Source organism: Molothrus aeneus, chromosome 6 (genome assembly GCF_037042795.1).
Source record: "Molothrus aeneus isolate 106 chromosome 6, BPBGC_Maene_1.0, whole genome shotgun sequence".
Lineage (NCBI taxonomy): Eukaryota > Metazoa > Chordata > Aves > Passeriformes > Icteridae > Molothrus > Molothrus aeneus.
Window position 1 is genome coordinate 48,895,316 of NC_089651.1, and position 19,867 is coordinate 48,915,182.

The 19,867-nt window shown below is 36.5% G+C and overlaps 1 protein-coding gene across 1 annotated transcript in view; it reads right to left on the reverse strand.

Annotated features, from left to right (window-relative positions):
• Window positions 1–3,712: 3,712 nt before the first annotated feature.
• The window catches only part of ATG2B (autophagy related 2B), a 45,050-nt gene continuing 28,895 nt past the window's right edge, over window positions 3,713–19,867 (reverse strand). The window contains exons 30-42 of the mRNA XM_066552937.1: window positions 19,646–19,848; window positions 18,512–18,738; window positions 17,769–17,877; window positions 15,871–16,065; window positions 15,234–15,335; window positions 13,549–13,627; window positions 12,562–12,766; window positions 12,049–12,118; window positions 11,009–11,091; window positions 10,466–10,587; window positions 10,125–10,279; window positions 8,951–9,100; window positions 3,713–8,162 (exon numbers count right to left, since the gene is read on the reverse strand). Coding sequence (XP_066409034.1) covers window positions 7,932–8,162; window positions 8,951–9,100; window positions 10,125–10,279; window positions 10,466–10,587; window positions 11,009–11,091; window positions 12,049–12,118; window positions 12,562–12,766; window positions 13,549–13,627; window positions 15,234–15,335; window positions 15,871–16,065; window positions 17,769–17,877; window positions 18,512–18,738; window positions 19,646–19,848 — 1,931 coding nt within the window. The 3' untranslated portion in view covers window positions 3,713–7,931. The remainder of the gene's footprint in view (window positions 8,163–8,950; window positions 9,101–10,124; window positions 10,280–10,465; window positions 10,588–11,008; window positions 11,092–12,048; window positions 12,119–12,561; window positions 12,767–13,548; window positions 13,628–15,233; window positions 15,336–15,870; window positions 16,066–17,768; window positions 17,878–18,511; window positions 18,739–19,645; window positions 19,849–19,867) is intronic.

Consider the following 19,867-nt stretch of genomic DNA (forward strand, 5'->3'; position numbering starts at 1 on the left):
ACAATTTGGATTTTGCAGTAAAAACAAGATGTAATGAGAAGCTGGTTTTGCTTAGCTTTCTCTGACAGTTAAGACTTTCCCTGACACACACCACGAATTGGCTGAAACAGAAACTCCTTGGGAAAAGGGGGTGATATCAGCATGTTAGAGAAGGAAGGAGAAAGCTGTGTGCCTGTCACTCCCTGCACCTGATGGCCCTGCCCCAGGTGCACTGCAGAGCACTCAGGGTAGGTTCCTAAAACCCAGGGCAAGCTCAGAAAGGCTCTGTTTTCCCACCAACAGGAACAGACACTGACTGTGCTTTGGAAACAAACACCTCTGTCCTTCCTCAGGACAGCTGGATGCTCACACCCAGCTTCCTCCTCAGCTAGCAGGCTCTGTTCAGGCAGCTGAACTCACCTCACTGCCCCTTCTCTACATTAACTTTGCTGCAGAGATGAGTTTTGAAACAAACAAGTATCAAGAGCTGTTACTCGGCAACACAAAGAGGACTCCAGGGAATGTGTTTGTAGATCTACCCCTAAAGTGTGTAGAGGAAAAAAAACCAAACCCCAAACATTTTTCACATATTCAATGTTACTCTGAAAAATCTATTGTCTCGTTATCCTGTTTGCATGGCAAGCCTAAATTCAAGTGATTGCCCCTGGAGTAGCTGGATTGATCAAGAAATTCAAACACAAGAGCACTTACCAGCAAATCTCAGGGGTGGCAGAAATAAAAACACTGCTCAACTTTATTAATCAACCTTCCTTGCTTTTTCTGCATCTTCACAAATATCTGTTAAAATTATTCTTGGGGCTTCACGCTTAATAGGAAGCAGCATCAGTAAAAATTCAGGTCGAGGACAACAAGGCAGGATGGTTATGATGGAAATTGCATCTGAAAACCTTCTCTCTTAATGTCAGTGTGGATCTCCACATTAAATTGTACGAGAGGCTCAGGGCAACGATGCAGAGGCATTAATGGTTAATGCAGTGGGACATGCTCCCTTGTAATTGCCTCCTGTCATTGCTGCAGTGCCTGGGAGATACTGGGAAGAGACAGAGCCCAGTTTACAATCCCACGTCAATGGATCTTCTCAAACTCCGAGGTAATTTTTCTTCTTGAATGAATTGTCAAACTCTATTGTATTAGCAAGTTTACCTGGAGGGGCTTCACCTCTGATTGGGAAAAGGAAAAAGGGACTTCTTGCTAAAAAGTTAAAATTCTTAGGAAAGAACAGTAGCAAAAACAAAAAGCCATGACCTGGGACAGTACTTTTGGCTGGTGTAAATACAATTCAACTATCCAGTGAGAGTTTTCCTCTAATGGAACTGATGTAATTGCTCCCCCTCATTTACATATGTTGCATTTGGCCTGTGACCTGTTCTGAGGAAAATAAGCACTCAGAGATAGAAAGGACACAGAAAAGAAGAAAAGGAACAAACACTATTACAAGAAAGTAATTGAAAGGCCAAGAGAAAATGGAACCTGAGCAACAATGGAAGCCTTATGTCTAAAATAAAGACATATTTTAAAATAAAATAAATACTTTTTGGGCTCTAAAGGACAGTTCTGGCACTGAGTACACAGAGACCAGCCATAAAGAAGGCAAAGCATTTCATTTTATTGAATAATTCCAGGAAATGTTTCAGATCTGTTAAATATTACTAAAGAGATAAATTATACCAGGAATTATAACTTAAAAACTTATATTGATATAAATAACCTGCTTATAAAACTGCGCACTACTTTTGCCATCCTCTCATGGCAACTCTGCTTTTCTATCACTTTTCCATCCACAGTACTGAGTGTTATGCACATATCTTTACTGATCAGTGCAGGTCTCTGTGCTATCTTTCCATCAGCTGCAGTGAATCCAGATCTGTACAATACTCAGCACAGCAGAGATATACCCATGCTGTGGTCTTCTCAGCACTCTCAGAGCACACTCTGAGCCTTTTCACCTTCTGGGGTTCAGCTCACTGTGCCTGCACCTGCCATTTGGCCAAGGACTGCCAGTGTTGCAACGACAGTGCAGAACTGTTAAACATCCTCAAACTCACAGCCTGAAGTCTCCCTGAGACTGCTGCACACACAGTAGGAAGCATATTCAAACTCATCAGGGAGAAGAAGGGAAAAAAAGAAAGTCATCCTGGGAGATTCATGGAGTTGTTGGGGCCACCAACAACTCTTCAGTACCAAACAACAACCAAGTGTTGAAGTCTAAATGTGCAAGTTAAAGGTTTCAGTGGAAACAGCTCCTACTTATTTTATCTTTGTGCTCATGAGCTACAGCGGACCAAGATCCATCTTACTGAGTTCTATGCCTTATCTCCAAAACTGAAGTAACCTTCCTCCTGCTCTAATGGTTTCACATCTCTTTTCCTCCTTGGAGGCTTCCTTCCTCAATCTTCAACCTCCAAGAGCCAAATTTTAAGACTCATGCTCTTAACGAAGAAAGAAATCAACAAATAAGTAATTAGATCAAGTAATTAGATACACAAATAAAAGCCTGAAATAGACCTACACTACAGATATCTCTCAAATCCTCATGACAAACACCTAAGAAGCTTGAACTGCTTACTTGCCTGTGGGGCTGGGAATATTCACTGTTGCCCTTCATTAAATTCTGCTTTCATCTAATCACTCTGTTTCAGGATGAAATAGCTCTGAAACCTCAGTTATCTGTCACAAAAGAGCTTTATTGCTTTTATAATCTCTGTTAAAAGAGACAGTTTAAAATACTATTTCCTAGAAATACAAATTGGCAGAAAATACCTCACTATTTAATATCACATTTCAAATGTTGCTAACAAAATTCACTAATGGGAAAATAAAAGAACACTTGAGCCTGGGTCATCCTCAACTAGGAACAGAGATCAAGGATACCAGCTCATGTTGTTCTGGGTTGGTATGACTTCCTGGTGGCTTTCCATATATTCTCAGGTAGCTGGAGCGTCATTAGTCTCATCTGCTCGTTTGGGGACTAACCTGAAGACATCAGGATTATCCCTGGTATTGCCTAGTATTGCAAAGAGATAAAGAACTCAGATACTTTCCTTCAATCCATCATGAGGCCTTGTTAAACAAAAAAGACTTGGGGGAAGAGAAGATACACAGGTGGGAGTCAACTCCCCTCTTAAATGAAGGGTCGCTGTTTGCCAAACAGTGATCCAGCCTTATACAGTGACCACCCCTCACCCCCAAATGACATCATTACAAAACACAGCAGAAAATTGTTTCCACCTTTTCCAGGGATCTGGCACTGGCACCAGAATTCAATATTGTCCAGTACTCAGAATTCTAAGATCTCTTTTCAGAGGCTTGTAACTAAACACATATGAAGTGGGCATGAGAGAAGAATCCTGAAGAGAATTATTTTGCATTCTTCACAGGGTTTGGAAGCTGATGAAGCTTTAAAAGCCTCCACTAAATATAGAGATTAAAAAATACATTCTTAGTAACTAAATGCAGCAACAGGCCTATGGAGGACACAAAATCTGATCGTTCAGGTAAAGAGAGCTTTGTTGATGTAAAACAGAAGTGGTTTCAGGTTATATCGGTCAGCTTAAATAATTTCCTACCTTTTGACCTCTGTGTAATTTTAAAACTTTCTCTTTTTGAGTCAGTGAATTATTTTTTGGATACAGCTTTTAGCTTTACAGTTAATTCTGGTACTTTGAGAGACTGTTTTCTGTGTCAGTTATATTCACAGGTAGAGAAAACCAACTCAAGGAACAAATTAAGATATTTATTTTTGCTTTGTTACAAATTTGGGGGGGGATTTTCCATTAAATGCATTTAACAGACAACCTATTTGCACTCAGGCCTTTCAGCATTTTAATACGCTAAAATATATACTTTTGGTGCCATACAAATTATGGTTAAAAATAATTCTCAAGGACATACTGAGGGGACAAGAACTTTAAGCAAAATAACTCAAGTTGAAATAGTCAATTCCCTTCAACAGTGGTTTCTATTTCATGAGATCATATTCTTTACACTAGCAAACTATATACAAACAATACCACAAAACTACCATAAGTGCAAAAATGTAAAAAATATACACAAACATATACACAAATTGCCGTGTTTCTGTCTGAGCTACCTTACAGTTAAGAAGTCCAGTACAAATGCATGATTTGTATTTATGTATTTGACTTGTAAGTATCTAATATTTAATTGTAAACAAGATTCAGCATGTAGAGCAACTTAAAACAGTTGTCAGAAGCGTAAATCATGAGGCCTGGAGACTGAAGAACTGTGCACACTAGGATCCCAACTGACATAGATACCCACACTTTTTCTGACTTATCCTGCAGGGGCATTTACGGTACTTAAAAGATTTGGATCTATTCATCTACTCTAAACAAATTCTTGGATTTCATTCTTTTACAAAACGCATACATTTCAATATTCAAAGGAAAATCAGCATCACATTTGCAGGTGTGTAGATTTTCATGTTTGGTAAGAGTATCTTGTTCATTACCATTGAATAGCTTTTTGGTTTATTAAGAAACCTTTCTTGGCAACTCAATTAAGGAACAGTAAATGAAAGCAAGCAATGGATGTTCACAATCAACCACTTAGTGAGCAAATAGAAGCAGACATGTCCCTTAAGCACAGATGAACTCACGGGGGATTTATCCAGTGAGTCACTGACAATGCTGTTCATTAGGCAAGTACACATAGGGCACAGTGCACTGCTAAAAACCAGCAGGATTTAGAAGAGATAGTGGAAAGAAAATGGAAGTTGCCTTTGCATTGATGTGATGATTTGCTCCTCTCAGTCACTGCTAAGATTCTTAGCAAGAATGGTTTGTTTATTTTACAAAAGATGGCTATTTTTCAGGTGCTTCCAGGCCACTCATCCATGTTTTATTTGAAACACCTGGATATTTAATAAAATCCAGGGTGATAGTTCTATTAGGATGGTGCTGAGCTAAGTAACAGGAGTAACAGTAGTAGTGTCAGGGTGTTTGGACAGAATTAAAGCATTGTCTATGCCAGTTTAAAGCCTCTACAAATATGAAAACTGCCCATATCTATAGCAACTGATTTCAATGGAAAATTCAAGTACAAGAATATTCTTTACAATCTCCTTGCGCTAATGGAAAATACAGTAATGTTATCCATAAGCTTCCATTTCCAGGGAATATGTCTCACTTTGTGTATTTTTTTTAAGTGCTTGAAAATTCTTACAGTATTGAGCAGAGCATTTGATGAATCCCTTCTCATACATGATACTTTTTGATTTAAAACACAAGCTGAGCCCTACAAGACACATTCTTCAAACTAGTCTTTACACTAAGACTAGTTTGGTACGTTTTGTGACTTTTTTCGGGTTTTTTTAAACATTTCAAACACTGCAACAATGCAGAAAATATATATACCCAAAACTAGAAAACCATTTCCAAAATAAAATGTTGAAAAAAAATTTAGAATCAATTTCACTGAAAAGCCCCAATAAAGTGCAAGCAGCAAATGAGAGGGTTTACATAGTGAAAAGTGAAGTTTAATAAATTTGTACAATCTGTATTGCTGACAATGAGAGACACGCTATAAAAATGTTTTACCTTGACATCATGCCCTCATATAAAAATATATTCTAGTTACCTTGCAGTACAGTTAGATCTTGACAGAATTGAAAAAGAAAAAAACAATGAAATGCCACTTCTTTTCAGCAGTGTCTGAAAGGCAGAAAATATGTAGATTTATGCTAATTAAGTGGATGAACTGGATTAGCTACTTACTAGTACCAGCTAATTACTAGTATACTAATTCCCATTGAAAAAGGTGCATTGCTACTTACTTGCATTGATTCACCACCACTTCTTGAGAAGGCATTCAGGAGGTGCCACATTGCAAACATGGAACTCATTCCTGTGCAAAATGCTCATGCTTTGAGCTCTCATTAAAGCAAAGCTCTCTAATTACTGAACAGAAGTATGCACTACAGCAAGTATTTTTACATCAGAAAATATTTTAGGTTATTAAATCTGCAGGTATTTTTCCTCTCAAAAGCATCTCCTCCTGCTTGCAAGTCATTTAGCTGAAATAAGCAGGTTTTCAGTGCACCACAACTTCAATGACTCCAGTGAATTGAAACACAACTTTATAATATCACCTGTCACCCTATGCAGGAATTTGTTTTTACCTGGAACTTTGTTTCATGAAAAAAATAGAGCAGACTGCAGAAGTCTTCCCAACAGAGGAAATCATTTTCAAATCATTTACTGTCCAGCCAGATTCTTTGGTGTTCAGGAATACCTAGTATAGTATCAGCATGAACAAGCAGCAATTTTTTTCCTTCATATACTCCTGCTTGTCCCTTAAGGCCCATCAGCAAAGTTTCTGCTAGAGGCAGGTTAACTGAACAAAGAATGAAAATACTTCCTCATCACTCTTTGAGACTGAAGTCTGATCAATAGCATCTGATGTCCCCCTTTCAGTGGGGATTTTCCACACGGCATATGGGCAGGATTTCCACTTACGACTAGCACAGAACTATAACAAATTTACATACTGGCTAGTCATTAAAGTTTCATCTACTGAAATTCAAAATGAGTACTTTTCTATTCAAAAGAGTCTTTACTCTTTATTCTCCAGTTTTTGCTAATACAAAACAAAAGAAAGTTCATTATTGCACATCTATCGCCAAGACTTTCAACTGCTCCAAAATGGTGCAATGTCAGGTGCTTAGTAAAGCTCTGTGGAGACACAAGTCACCTACTAAATGGTAAATAATGTCAGTACCAACTTGGATTTTAGAAGCTTTGCTGTCCTTTTTTGAAAACCTCTCACCGGTTCCCAGTTTCATTAGGACCCCAAATACTCACTATCAAATAACTGATGACACACAATCTAAAGTATGAATACCTTGTGAGAGCAGCAACTCTCCAACAACATGAACTTTAAATAAAAGCAGATTACTAAAATAAAGTCTGTATAGCCTTCTAACTATGAAATTATGAAATAATTTGTTTTTACTTATGATTTTTCATTCTTACAAAGAACTGTTGGCGACAATTAGAATTAACTGTTTTCCTGAACAGTAGATATTTTTAGCATTGTAATTAGTGTAACAGTAGACAAAAAAAAATTTTACATATAATGAGTTTAAATAAATTTAAGACACTTTTCTGTAGGATCATCATCAAATGATGCTCTTTTCAATAATTTGTGTAAGCTTCTAAACCACATAAAGGATAATGCACGTTACATTTTATTCACACTATAAAAAAAGCACAATATACAGGCCATATCCTTTAAAGTGCAACACAACAGAACATTTCTGCAACATTCAGGTTCTTCAAAAACCCACAAAAGTAGGTATTTAATAATTAGGAACAAATTCTGTTCGTAGGTGTATTGACACTGAATCTAAACTCTGAATGGTTATCAAGCTTGTCCTTGCTGTAAGTGCCACGCTAAAAGCGATGCTTATGACCATTAAACAGTATTATCTTATCTGCTTCCATATTAGACAGCCTCATGTCTCATGTCCACAATGAAAGCTTTTATCCTTTAGTCAGTGAAGAGCATCTGCAGAGCCCTTTATTGAAAACAGTTCTTTGACTATGCTCAGAAAACCTCTTTAAAGTCCACTTAGCTTCACCATACAGGCTACTGCTTCAGATGTCAAATCTACCACAAAAAATATGGTAAATGGAGCAGAGCAAGCATGTCTCTGAGTTGGCAGCGCATGCTTCACTATGTTTGGCACTATCTACCAAATGTATTGGTAACACACAGTACAAGCACGTACCAATTCGCTTTTCACTTCATAAATATTTTTGGTTGGATGTTTTGCTAGTAACAGTTGGAAAACCTCATTTGTTCCTGAGATGAGCATGACAAAACAAAGTGAGCTCCATCTAAAGCTGCCAACAGGACATTCTTCTGCATTTCCAGCCTTGCTACCTGCCTGCTGAGCCAGATTTACAATCTCAGTCCTCCCCAAGGCGCCACTTCTGAGATTCTTCTTGACGCACATCTGGCCTGATCTGGTTTCTCATTCCACCCAGGACATTGGAGGTGGCCTCTGTTGCAACAATGAAAGGTTTCACCACGGTTGGTGGGATTTGGCGGAGGACTCCCCCTACTGCTCCAGTGACTCCTCTGTTCTCATGCTCACGAGCAGCAGTCTCATAGATGGTTTGGGCTGTGTCCGTAATCCCCTTTAAGAAAATAAAGGGAATCAGTTACACTAAAAAAGAAAAAGCAACCTCTCCTAGTTTTAAGGGAAATTTTAAACTGCTCAGCATTTTTCTTCTTGGTGATTTGTATTTTAACTGTAGTAAAACAATACTGATATAAATACGATTTAGTTCCTTCAATGAGGCATAAAATAACACTCCTATGGACTCAGAGATGTAAGTATTTCATTTCATATGGTGGCATATCTTGTGCATAAAGGCAGAAACTTTGGGGTACTGTAAACTACTGAAAAAATGACAAAATTCTCCGGAAACTCAGCTGACACCTTACTTCATAGACACTACATAAGGTGCAACAAACAAAGTAAAATACGAAATATAATAAAAACAGGTCAGCATTCTAATTTATAATACTCTGTCATAGTAGAGAAAGGTTTCACTTCTTTTAATCCTGCTTTATGCTTAAACTCTACTTCCCTCACAATTAACAGCAACTGCAAAGGTGGTTGAGCAGAAAGGGAAGGGAAGGGAAGGTTGGATGACACAGCACAGGAAATCAAGTTTACATGGCTCAGAATAATTGTAAGCCATCACTCAAGTCCTGCTCACATTCATCTGCCTGACATCTTACGTTTCTCCTTTTTCCATTCCAGATTTCTGTTGGTTTAAGATAATTGATGAAGACAGTCTTGTTCAAAGCTGAAACCTCCTTCTCCATTTGCTCAGCCTAAACTAACATCTGTTATTTTGTAATGCCATTTTAGGAAATATTCTTAACTTTGGTTCCCAACAATTGGTTCTGCACTCACCTCTTTCACAACACTGTAGGCTTTGGCTACCCCCTCCCGCAGGTCGACCGGCTGAGGAGCCAGGCGATGGCGAGGGAACCGTTTGATCTTTTTTGCTTCAATGAAGGTAGGCCCTGGTGATACCATGTCATAAGCAGTTTCTGCAGCTGCCTGCACATCAGGAGCAAATGCAAAACACGTGTTATAGCACCTGATCACGAATTTTAACTACTAATATGGTGATGTCACTGAAATAAAAGAATTCTTACTCCATAAATAATATTCATTTGCATCAGATTACAGTTTTGTATAAGAACTTCTGGAATGTGCAGCTCTAACTATACATTAATTCCATAATGAAGGAATGAATGTTGTAGGTTTGGGTGGGGTTTTCTCTCCTCCTAATTGTTATCTCTTCAAAGGCATCCTCTAAACTGCATAAAATGCTCAAGAAAGAAACTGAACATTTGATCAACGATTTATAAACGCACAAGCACACATATAATCCCACTTGTGATTAACAGCACTGGTTTTCTGACTATATATGTCCAAGCTAAGGTATATATATTATTTTTGCAAGATTAGGTGGTAAAAGTATATTTTCACTGTATTTTTTATATTAAGAAACATAAATTTATTAACACTTTAATCCAAGATTCCCTTAGTGTTAAATGCAGGAAGATTTACAGACACTGTGTAGATCTACAGAAATAGTATTAGTTTGGGTTTTTGGGGGGGTTTTTTGGCTGGTTTTGTGGGCTTGTTTTTTTAAAAATAAGCACAGAGAAGCTGACGCTTTATAAAAAGGTAAGAATCTACTACTGGATAACACACATGCAACAAAGAACTCATCTTTCTCAGTATCAGTGATTTTTTTAGAGAAGCTGAACATTTTCATATTAAACTTCACATTGCAATGCATTAAAGACATTAAGAAACAAGCAGCAGCTTACGTGTTCAGCAGTATTTTAACAGAGTTTTCTAACCATTGCATTTGATACCATAGTGCTCACCTCACAGACTGCTGCAAACTTTGTCCAGTCTCTGCTTTCCTATTTATACAGCTGCCTTTTCTTTTTAGTAGATGCTCCCTAGCTTAAATCTATAGCATTTAGACATTAGCTTAATACAGAGCACTTACAAGACACACTTTTCATTTCATTTTACACCTAACTTCTGGAGTAATACACTCTACCTGTATAGTCTGAACCATTCTGTTTGTCAGCTCCAGTGCTGCCATGGCAGTGGAAGTACCAAAAGAAGCTGCTCCTCTTTGAAAGCCTCTGACAATACGACCGTCCTTGCGGTACTGCTCTATTGGCAGCCACACCAGGTCTTTCAGACCTTGCACTGAAAATGAAGACACAATACCCAAGTCAGACAGTTCTCTAACATATGCAGAATGCCTTGAAAGGAAGTGAAAACAAAGAGTCAACATGGTTTGTGTTGGTTTTTTGAGAGGGGAGAGGTGTTCTCTGGTTTTTAAAGAAACAAACACATTCATAGGTAGCTGAACAAAAGTAAGAATTAACTTACCTAACTGCACAAGCGAATGCATAGGCCCTACTCCTCCCAAAATGCCTGGTAGCTGGTTTTTCTTTATATCATTAAGCCATTCACTGATGGCATAGGAGAATAATTTATCCACACCTAATAAACTAAAGTAAATACAAGGATTAATTTTTTTAATTAAACAATTCCTAATAAGATAAATGCATTCATTATTCACTGATATAAAAGATGTCATTTAAACAAAAGGAAAGCTTCATCAAATGTCTTTTGTTGCTGTTGGCTAAGCCAAGTATTTAAATTGTACGTGCTTCATAAAACAAACTCAAAACTGCATAATCACATCCAGTTCCATAGGAAGTGAACATGCAACTAAAATGAAAGTTTATCATCAAGAATAGCACATATATTAAATTCTGTTCTGAGTCAGACGTTCTTGAATTATATACATTTGAAAAAAACCTAGAATCAAAAAGTATTCTGGATTTTAGAAGGGCATCTTAAGAGGAAATTTGCTTTACATTTGCAAATTTGCAATAGCAGTGTTGATCTACATTTTGAGAAACTTACCCATGTCTATAGCAAAGCCTCTTCAGCTTTAATTCTGAGCAGTTCAACTGAGCAAGCCCAATAAGAATCCCAGCTAATGTTCCCTGTAAGTGAAATATTTTGTTATCACATACATTTACTCAACCCATACAACCTGTGAGAAATAATTCCATCATCTCAACTCTTACTTACAAGTATTCTGTCTAAATATTCTCTCCCAGTCTCCCAAATGTGACTCGTCACAGTGCTATGAATCATGTTACATGGAAACTTGCAAAAAAGGAAACTTGGCTTAACCTGTTACTCAATGAAAAATACCTGGATACAGGAGGGCTTCTTCAGAAATAATAAACTATAATAAATTATGCAAACATAGTTCTGGCTTTAGTGTGTTCCAGGCATTCTAAAGCTACCATATTTCATGTTTCATTTCTGATATCTCGGCAAATTCAAGAGGCTCCTGCTTTCCATATTTTCTTACTGATTTGCCATGATAAAGTACAAGTCTTGTGTGCAAACAGGATTTTTTTATGTCGGATTCTAAACTCAGTGTGATAAAGAATGCACATTTTAACAAGAACCGTGGGCATTTTTTTCATCTGTAACAAATTCTGCCATTGCCACTGAGGCCTATATATTACTAGACTGCAAGGAAAGGAAACAAGGACAATAAACAACAATATTTTGTTCTGGCATCAATGAGGAAAAAATAAAATAAAAATGCACAATTATGGCATCAGGCAGCAATATCATACTTTGAGGGGCACTGCAGCTCTACACTATGATTTCAAGCCAACCATGGAGCTCACAAATGTGACATTCAAGTTCTATCCTGGATTAATCATATTGGGGTATCCACCCCTAGTTTTCCAATTAGGAGTGAAACAAGGTTAAGCTTTACTAAAACTAAGGCGGGGGGGAAGTGTTTTATATTTGTCACAATGGCATCGTTAATGAGTAGGGAGCATAAAAATATACCCCCATTCATGGGGAGCAGGGAGGGGAGAGCAAAACAAACAGCATCAAGATTTTGTTCTATAGTATCAGCATTATACACAAACCTGATCCATTGAGACATGCTTGCCATGGTAATCAAGCCGTATTGGAACTTCTGATGTAAAGCGAAATTCTCTGGGACATAGAAAGGAAATATTATAGTGAGAAACATGAAAAGGAAATGAAATTATCCTTCTGAAAAGAAACTCATGGTTTCCCATTCTCCTGGAATAGGATATCATACCCTTTTCTGTAAAACATAAATCTTTCTGTTACGGTGTTAGTACTTCAGAATAAATGTACAAAATACAATGGCAAATTCAGCTTTTCTTGGTTTATTTACATCTATTTCAGGTCAGCATTTGTAATAAATTTTAAAGTCTTGCAAATGTGTTACTAATCCTCCAAGTGAAAATGTTAAAAAAAAACCCCAAACCCAAGCAAACTACAAAATGATGATTCTGTGGGCAATATTTGCTTTCTACAAGCAGCCAATAAACAAAAAAATGCACCTTGCCTGAAGGACTGGAATAATTTATTACCACACTTTCTTAAAATTTTTTGTAACAAAAGTTTACCTGAAAAATACTGGCTGATCACTGTACGATGTTGTTTCTTGTGAGAACTGATCATCCTGTCCATTAACCACATCCATGGAATCAATGCTGCCATTCTCATTTGCTTGCTTGTGTGATGCAAAAGAAATGACTGGACTTGGTTCCTTAAGGCTGCTGACGTGCCTGGGCAAACTACACGTAACTTCAGCACCAGGAGACTTTTTGACTAAGAAAAGAAGTTACACACAGTAAAGTGATTCATATTTTTCACAGTGATTACACAGAGATTGTATTACACAATTACTGCATCCTTAGTAAGTTCTAATGCTTATTAGTAGGAATTAGCAGGGTAATATTTAGATTCTCTCTGTTTTTGATAGAAGTTATTACATGCAGCTGAAGTTGAGGTTAGTGCATCAGCATAAATAAAGTATCTGGTTCTAATGGCAGTACTGTGAGTGCTTCATCACCTATGCATTTCAGCATGACACCCCAACAGGAATAGGTAAAGAAAGTATAGCTGCTAAGAAATATCCAAATATACTTAATAGTGGAAATGTGCTTTTCAATATATACTGCTTTTGCATAAGATAATGTAATTGATAAGAAGTACTGCTTCAATAATAGCTTGAAGTTGTCTAACACAGAATTCAATTTTATAAATAAGCAGGACAAAGTATTAGTTTTATCTAATAATAACTCCCAGTAGCATATGCAGCCCTCAATTTTTCCAGAAGCTCTTATTAAATATCCTCCAATTTTGGTTCAACCTCCTTTTAGAAAATTAAGATTGTGGGTGTCAAAGACCTTTGTTCATATTTCTAAAATAAAAAGCTTAAATATCAAAGGCTTTTGAGTTCTAAAAAAAAAATCAGTCATTAACACTAGTGCTCAAACCCCAACACAAGTTTTTATACACACAAGATTCACATGTGAATTTATAGACATGTACCCAAATTAAAGGACAAAGAAGCAGCACTTTTATGTTAGATTTTTTAAGAAATATACCTTCAGGATCTGGAGTAACTAAGAGTTCTACTTCTGTAGAAAGGCTAGTGAAAAAGTCCTTCAGGAAAAACAAGGCATCCTAATAGCAAAAAGTAAAATAGAATCAAGTTAAAATAAATACAAAGACCTAATTCTCTAAAAACATTATCTATAATTCCAGATCTATTTCTATGCAGATATGAAACAAAATTTTCTTTTTTCTTTTTGATCCTTTAACATATGTATAAACCACAAAGAAATCTAGGACAGAAACCAGAAGACCCTCTTAGCCTCTGCACCCTGTTCCATATAACAGGATTTAATGATCTATCTAGCTTGGTCTTAAAAATTCAGGGTTATTTTCATAATTTCTACTCTCATTTTTGAGACTGTTCCAATACTGAGTTCCAGAACTCAGTTATAAACTTTTCTCTGATTTGCAGTAGAAGGTATTTAAATATAGTTTATATTCCTCTCTAGGACTGTGAAAGTCAATCAAATCATTACAAATCAGGGTTCCTCTCTGCTTCATTAAAAGTCATTCATATCTATGGTATTCATGTCTTAATAATGCCATAAAGCTATTACATCCCAGCTTGCTTTTCAGACAGATGCATTACACTGGTGCTTTATTCATCTTATCATTGATGACAACTGGACTTTCTTTTCCATTTTGACTTCCAGCTGATAAAACTAACAGCTTAAGCAGTAATAACAAGTATTTCTAATAACTGCATGCTGCCCTATGCTTCCAAAAAAGCTGTGGTAATTTCATAGAAGTTGTAAAGGTGAATTTTGTTTATGGTACAAAACATAAAAGACATAAAAAGTAACCAAGAAGGAACATATTTCCTCCCTAGATGGCAGCATTTCCAGGCCATTTTTTCCTAGACAAAATTACTGCACACTACACAGAGCTCAGTTTTGCTAAGAGTGAAATGAAAACCTGGTCTCTAATGTGTGTTGAAAGAAAGAAAAGGTATGGAAGTCCTAATTATGCTCCTAAAAAATCCAAACCCCACATAGCTCTCTGAAGATGACAAATTAAAGAAGAAATGCTTCTAACTGCACTTCACATTTCCCAGCACAAACATATAGAGCTCTTACTGCTTTAGAAAAACCCCAGTGTTTCTTGAATATATCAAAAATACCTTGCACAAAGCCCTGCTAAAGAAAGTAAACAATTTCTGCTTTTCCTGCCACTGCAGTAGCTAGCAAGACAAAGACTTCAGGTTACAGAAGCATTTCTCAAGTGTCAAGTGCCCTTGACCAACATGTTGTGAGCCACTTTAGGATTAATGATTAATCTTATTAAATTAAAAACAATGAAGTCACTTTATGAACAAACAAAACCAGATCATTCAAGAGTAAGTAGTTATTTTTAAAAGCTGTGACTCCAAACCCTTTGAGATTATCAGAAGTTCCAGGAGGAAAACTGACTGAGAAAATAGTTTTGTCTAAGATATTCTTAGTTTTTAAATTAAAAAAAAAAAATTTGTCTTTGTAATAGCTGGAGCAGAAAGCAAGTTCTAGCATGGATATAAATGAAACAACAGAGATCCAAAGATTAAATAAAAAAGGTATCACACCAAGAAAATGTAAAATGTAAAAGATGCACGATGGCTAAAAGTATCTGGTTAAAAGAAACCCCAGGTATCATTCAATAAAGAAAAAATTATTTTATTTTTTGCCCTGGCACAACTGACCTGGTCAATATTGAGGCGAAGTGGCATTAGTGAAACACGTAAACAACATTCCTGTGGGGATCTGCCAGACTCTGGACGGACATGTAAAGCTTTCACTGTTAACTGAAAAAAACCAACAAGACAAATAAAAGCACTAACATTCACAATTATTAAATCTCAGAACACCAGCTAGGAAAAACATTTACTGCTAAATCTCTGTACTAGTATGATTCCACTTAGCAATTACGGTATTGAATGAAAACTTACTCTGAATGTTATAAAAAAATAAAATTAAAAGAAACCCCCCAAAAAATTACTAAATCCCTAAATCCTTTATAGAACCAGTAAGACTGCTGTTTACCATAAAAATACAAATCTGCATGTGAAATTGTGAAAGGTACCAAAGTAGTCCTGCACATCTGTTTTTTTTAACTAACAATCTCACACCCATTAATACCTGACATGCTGACATTCAAACTGACTTTTGAATTAGCCTTAATATCCACAAAGAGTCAAGCAAATAACTATCAACAAATTACATTACTTCAACGTTGCACGAGCTCATGTCTCTGCTTCTGCAAGATCAGAAGTGCACATGGCCCCCACAATGATAATTCTACCACTATAATTGTAAGAAATTAACATTTCATAGCTATACCATGTTTGAATGTGCTTTTCTGGGCATCTCCTTACTGCAGTAGAGATAGAGAAATTTATTCATTTGTGATGTAGCTAAGCGATCTCTGATCTCCAGGTCTTGAACAATAAAAACTTGTCGTGACACTGGCTGCTCCAACAGACAAGATTCACCTTCTGCACCACCTGGAGGATACACCTCATGTTGGAATTTCACCTTTTAAAATGAAAGAAAACCAGCACAATCAGCTTCATTGATAAACACCATTTAACAGCAGAATAGTTCTTTAAAAAAATAAACAAAAATCAGGGAAGTATACCACATATAAGAACTTTTTAAACTGTCTACTATTTTAAATTTACAGAAATACTATTAAGATTTCTGAACACTATTCAGGTTTTTACTTATCTAGCAGTAGAAATCTTCCAATTTCTAGTTCCAAAATTGTTTGTATTTTAGCATGCAAATTCAAGCCAAAATAAAGAATACTGACTCCTTGATAAGGAAATTTTACTGACGTAAGATAAGGAATCAATTTTACTTTCTTTAACATTGATTCAGCTTTTTCCTCTCAATCCTGACATCTTTCTTACTTTATGGTGAAGCCTGTACCAGACAACCTTGCAGTTCTTGAATCCTGCAGCCTTTAATACTTAAGAAAAAAATGTTTCTTCCCTACCAACTGACTTCTCAAGTGACTCCACATAAATCTCATTCAGCATTTTTCTTCAATTCCAAGTTATGTTCGTTTGGCCACCCCTTGATGTAGCTCTCATTTCCAGCTGTGGTGACCCACAGGCCATCATCCCCTGCTCCGCAGAGCCCGCGCATCCCGGCCGGCGGTGAACGCTGCTGGGCACGCACAGAGAGCGGCAGCGGCCCCTGCCGGCCCCGCGCTGAGCCCCAAGGCAACACCGTCTGTGGCACCTTTTATTCTCCTTCATTCCTGTAAACATTACTGCTCAGCCGTGTACCAAGTTAGGGATCCAAGTAGGGGAAAAAACCTTTATACTGCTTCAGTGCTAACACCAACTCTCATTAAATGTCTGCAAATTGAGAGACAGCTATCATTCTACATATGAAGTTTTCCAGGTGGAATATTAAATGCTTCCCTTTCTCCTTTTGTTTATTGCAATGTCATGTTTTTTCTAGAAAATGCTACCCTAAGCATCACATATTTCTGGCAAGCTTGAGGTGTTAATGGGATGAATTTTAAGTTTCAGAAATGCACATAGACTATAAAAAAGGCCTTTATTTTTATCTAATGCCTTTCATATTTATGGAAACATTTGAAAACATCTTATTTTAAAAAGATTCTGTTATTGATCCATTTAACATGAAATATGTTTAACTCCTTGCCAATATTATTCACAGCACCAGAAAAAATCATTTAGTTCCTACGTTAGAGCTAACCACAGCCTAAAAACAACTAAGATACTTATGCCTGAAGGGTGGTAAATATGTTAGGGGAAACACAGAAACAATACTCTGATACAACTAGATGTTATTTCATACCCAATTATCAAACTGATACACTGAATATTCTCAAAATATCTATGTCTTGCTTATTTTGTTGGAACACCTAATTTCATATCAGGGATACCTATTCAGAATGGAACTAAAGAGAGGAATACAGAACAGCAGTTGTAAAACTTGGTTATAATAAACAAAAGCTTTTAAGAATATTGTGATGGATATCCTCCATCTTTAGAAACAAGCTTATTCAGAAAAAAATACTGTGCTAAAACTAACAGTTTTTGTTGAACAAATTCTACATTCATCACCAAAGTGATTGCTTAGATGTAGATATTGTTGAAAGAAATAGTACTGAACTCTAATGGAAAGGTGTTATCAAAGGAGTACAGCATGTAAAGATATCCACAGAGAGAGTCGCAGCTGAGGCTGTTTCTGTTACTCACCTTGCTTAATTGTATTTCCATTAGGAAGTCTGGGTTTCTTCCTCTTCCTCCACATGCTGTATTCCTTCCATGCCTTGTTGGTGTATGAGAAGGAGAACTATGGGGACTTCTGAGGAAATTAAAAGGAAAAATACTTTTGCAGATTAAAGTTATCTCACTGTTAATCTACAACTAAATGCACCAGATGTAACTTCTTACTCTTTTAATTACATTCAAAAAAACCATTGAAATTACATTACTGTTAACTAATTAATTTCTTTTTGTTCAAGTAAAACACATCTAAGCAGAATGCCAGGTGTATGCATCCCACCAAATTAACATTCATAAAACATTTCCTTAGTTTCGGCTGTAATAATTTTATTCTCTAGCTCACATGACATCCTGTACATCTTACACTTATGCTCCTTAAGTCCTGATCTCTTTAGGAAAATTTGACTACCAATATTACCTAAAATGAAATCCATCCCTCCACCCCGCTCCAAAAATCAGCAAAATCAAACCCAGCTTGTCCAGGTTAAGATACAGGAAAAATACACTCTGATGTGTGGAGTTGAACTGAGTGAGAATCTAGATGATCTTTAAGATCCCTTCCAACCCAAATCATTCTATGATTGATTCCCTGTGAGAAGGGAGCCAAGAAGCAAGCAAGGGAGACTTGAGATTGAATAATAAGATTACTCCAAATCAAAAGAAAATAAATAATTTCTAAATTTTCTAACCACATAATTAGATCAAACACTTACATGAAACTTTTAGCTGGAGAAGTTGGTGGTGCAGTCCCAAAATCCCTTCCACCATAAAGATGCCAAATAAGAGATATTTCCTTTACAACATAGCGTACCAGAGGAACAGGAAAATGAAGTGGAGCTTTGCTTGTATCCGTTTTTTTTATAGGTTGACTGAAATGATTTTCCTTTATGATAATTGCATCATCAACCATTATTTTTATAACTGGCTCTTCCTCTTTTTCCTAATTAAAAAAAAAACCATACAGCATTGAGAAGGTGAGATCATCTTTATTGAGATGTCCAATTCCTTCCTATGAAAAGGAAACTTTTCTGTATTGTCTTCTAAAGCTTATACAACACATGATCAGTTTAGAAATGTTTCTTATAAACTACAGACAAAAGCATGTGAAAAAAGCAGAACCTGTGAAGTAGTTAAAAATAGCAATAAAAAACCCCAAACCAAAACAAAAAAACTTCCCCACCCAAACTATAAACAAAACTAAGTACTAGTTGAAAGCAAGCAGAAAACCACAGAAGAGCCCAGGCCACCCTATTAGCACTTCTGGAAACAAACAAGCTCAACTATAACTGGGAAAATGCAGCTTCTAATCAGGGACCCAAGAACTGCTTCTGTCTATTAAGAAGAATGCCACCAGACAACATGCAGAGGACAGACATTGGTGTAAAGTGACACAAAAATTTATGTCTGAGGTTTGGCAAAGATTTTAGATCCTTAGAAACACTGAAAGCTTAGATTAAGAGAAATGAACAAAAGATTAGAAGATGTGCAACGCTACTGTTTTGATAAATGCTGGTTTTTGCTTAACACATTTTTTTCCTAACCATGCCATTATTTTAAGTTGATATGACAATGATTAAACATGACTAAAATGTAGGAAAACTGCCAATGTTTAATGTAACACTCAGATGAGAGAACAATTACATAGTGTTGAGATATAGAAAAATCATATCTATTTGAAAATACTTACTCTCATTCCTAACAGCAACAATCATGAATTCCCTCCAAACAGAAAAGTATCACTAAGCAGTCACAGAAATCTATATCTTATTTACCCAGGCTTTACATAAGCTTTTATCTAATTCAGTTTATATACAGATTTTTTTTTAGTAATTTTCAAAGGATCTTACAGCAACAGCAACTTTAGGTGCAAAAAGAATGCAGAAATCATCACTTTCTGCTGGAACATCTCCCATGGCCTCACTTATCAGGTGATGAGTAAATGAAGCATAAGTGGGACTTGGCTCTTGTGAGACATTTCCACTTTCATCTGGAAACAGGAAGAGATCTGAGCAAGATGGCTCCTGAGTTTGAGATTTGTCATCTAAAACTCCTGGGAGTTGAAGGAGGGT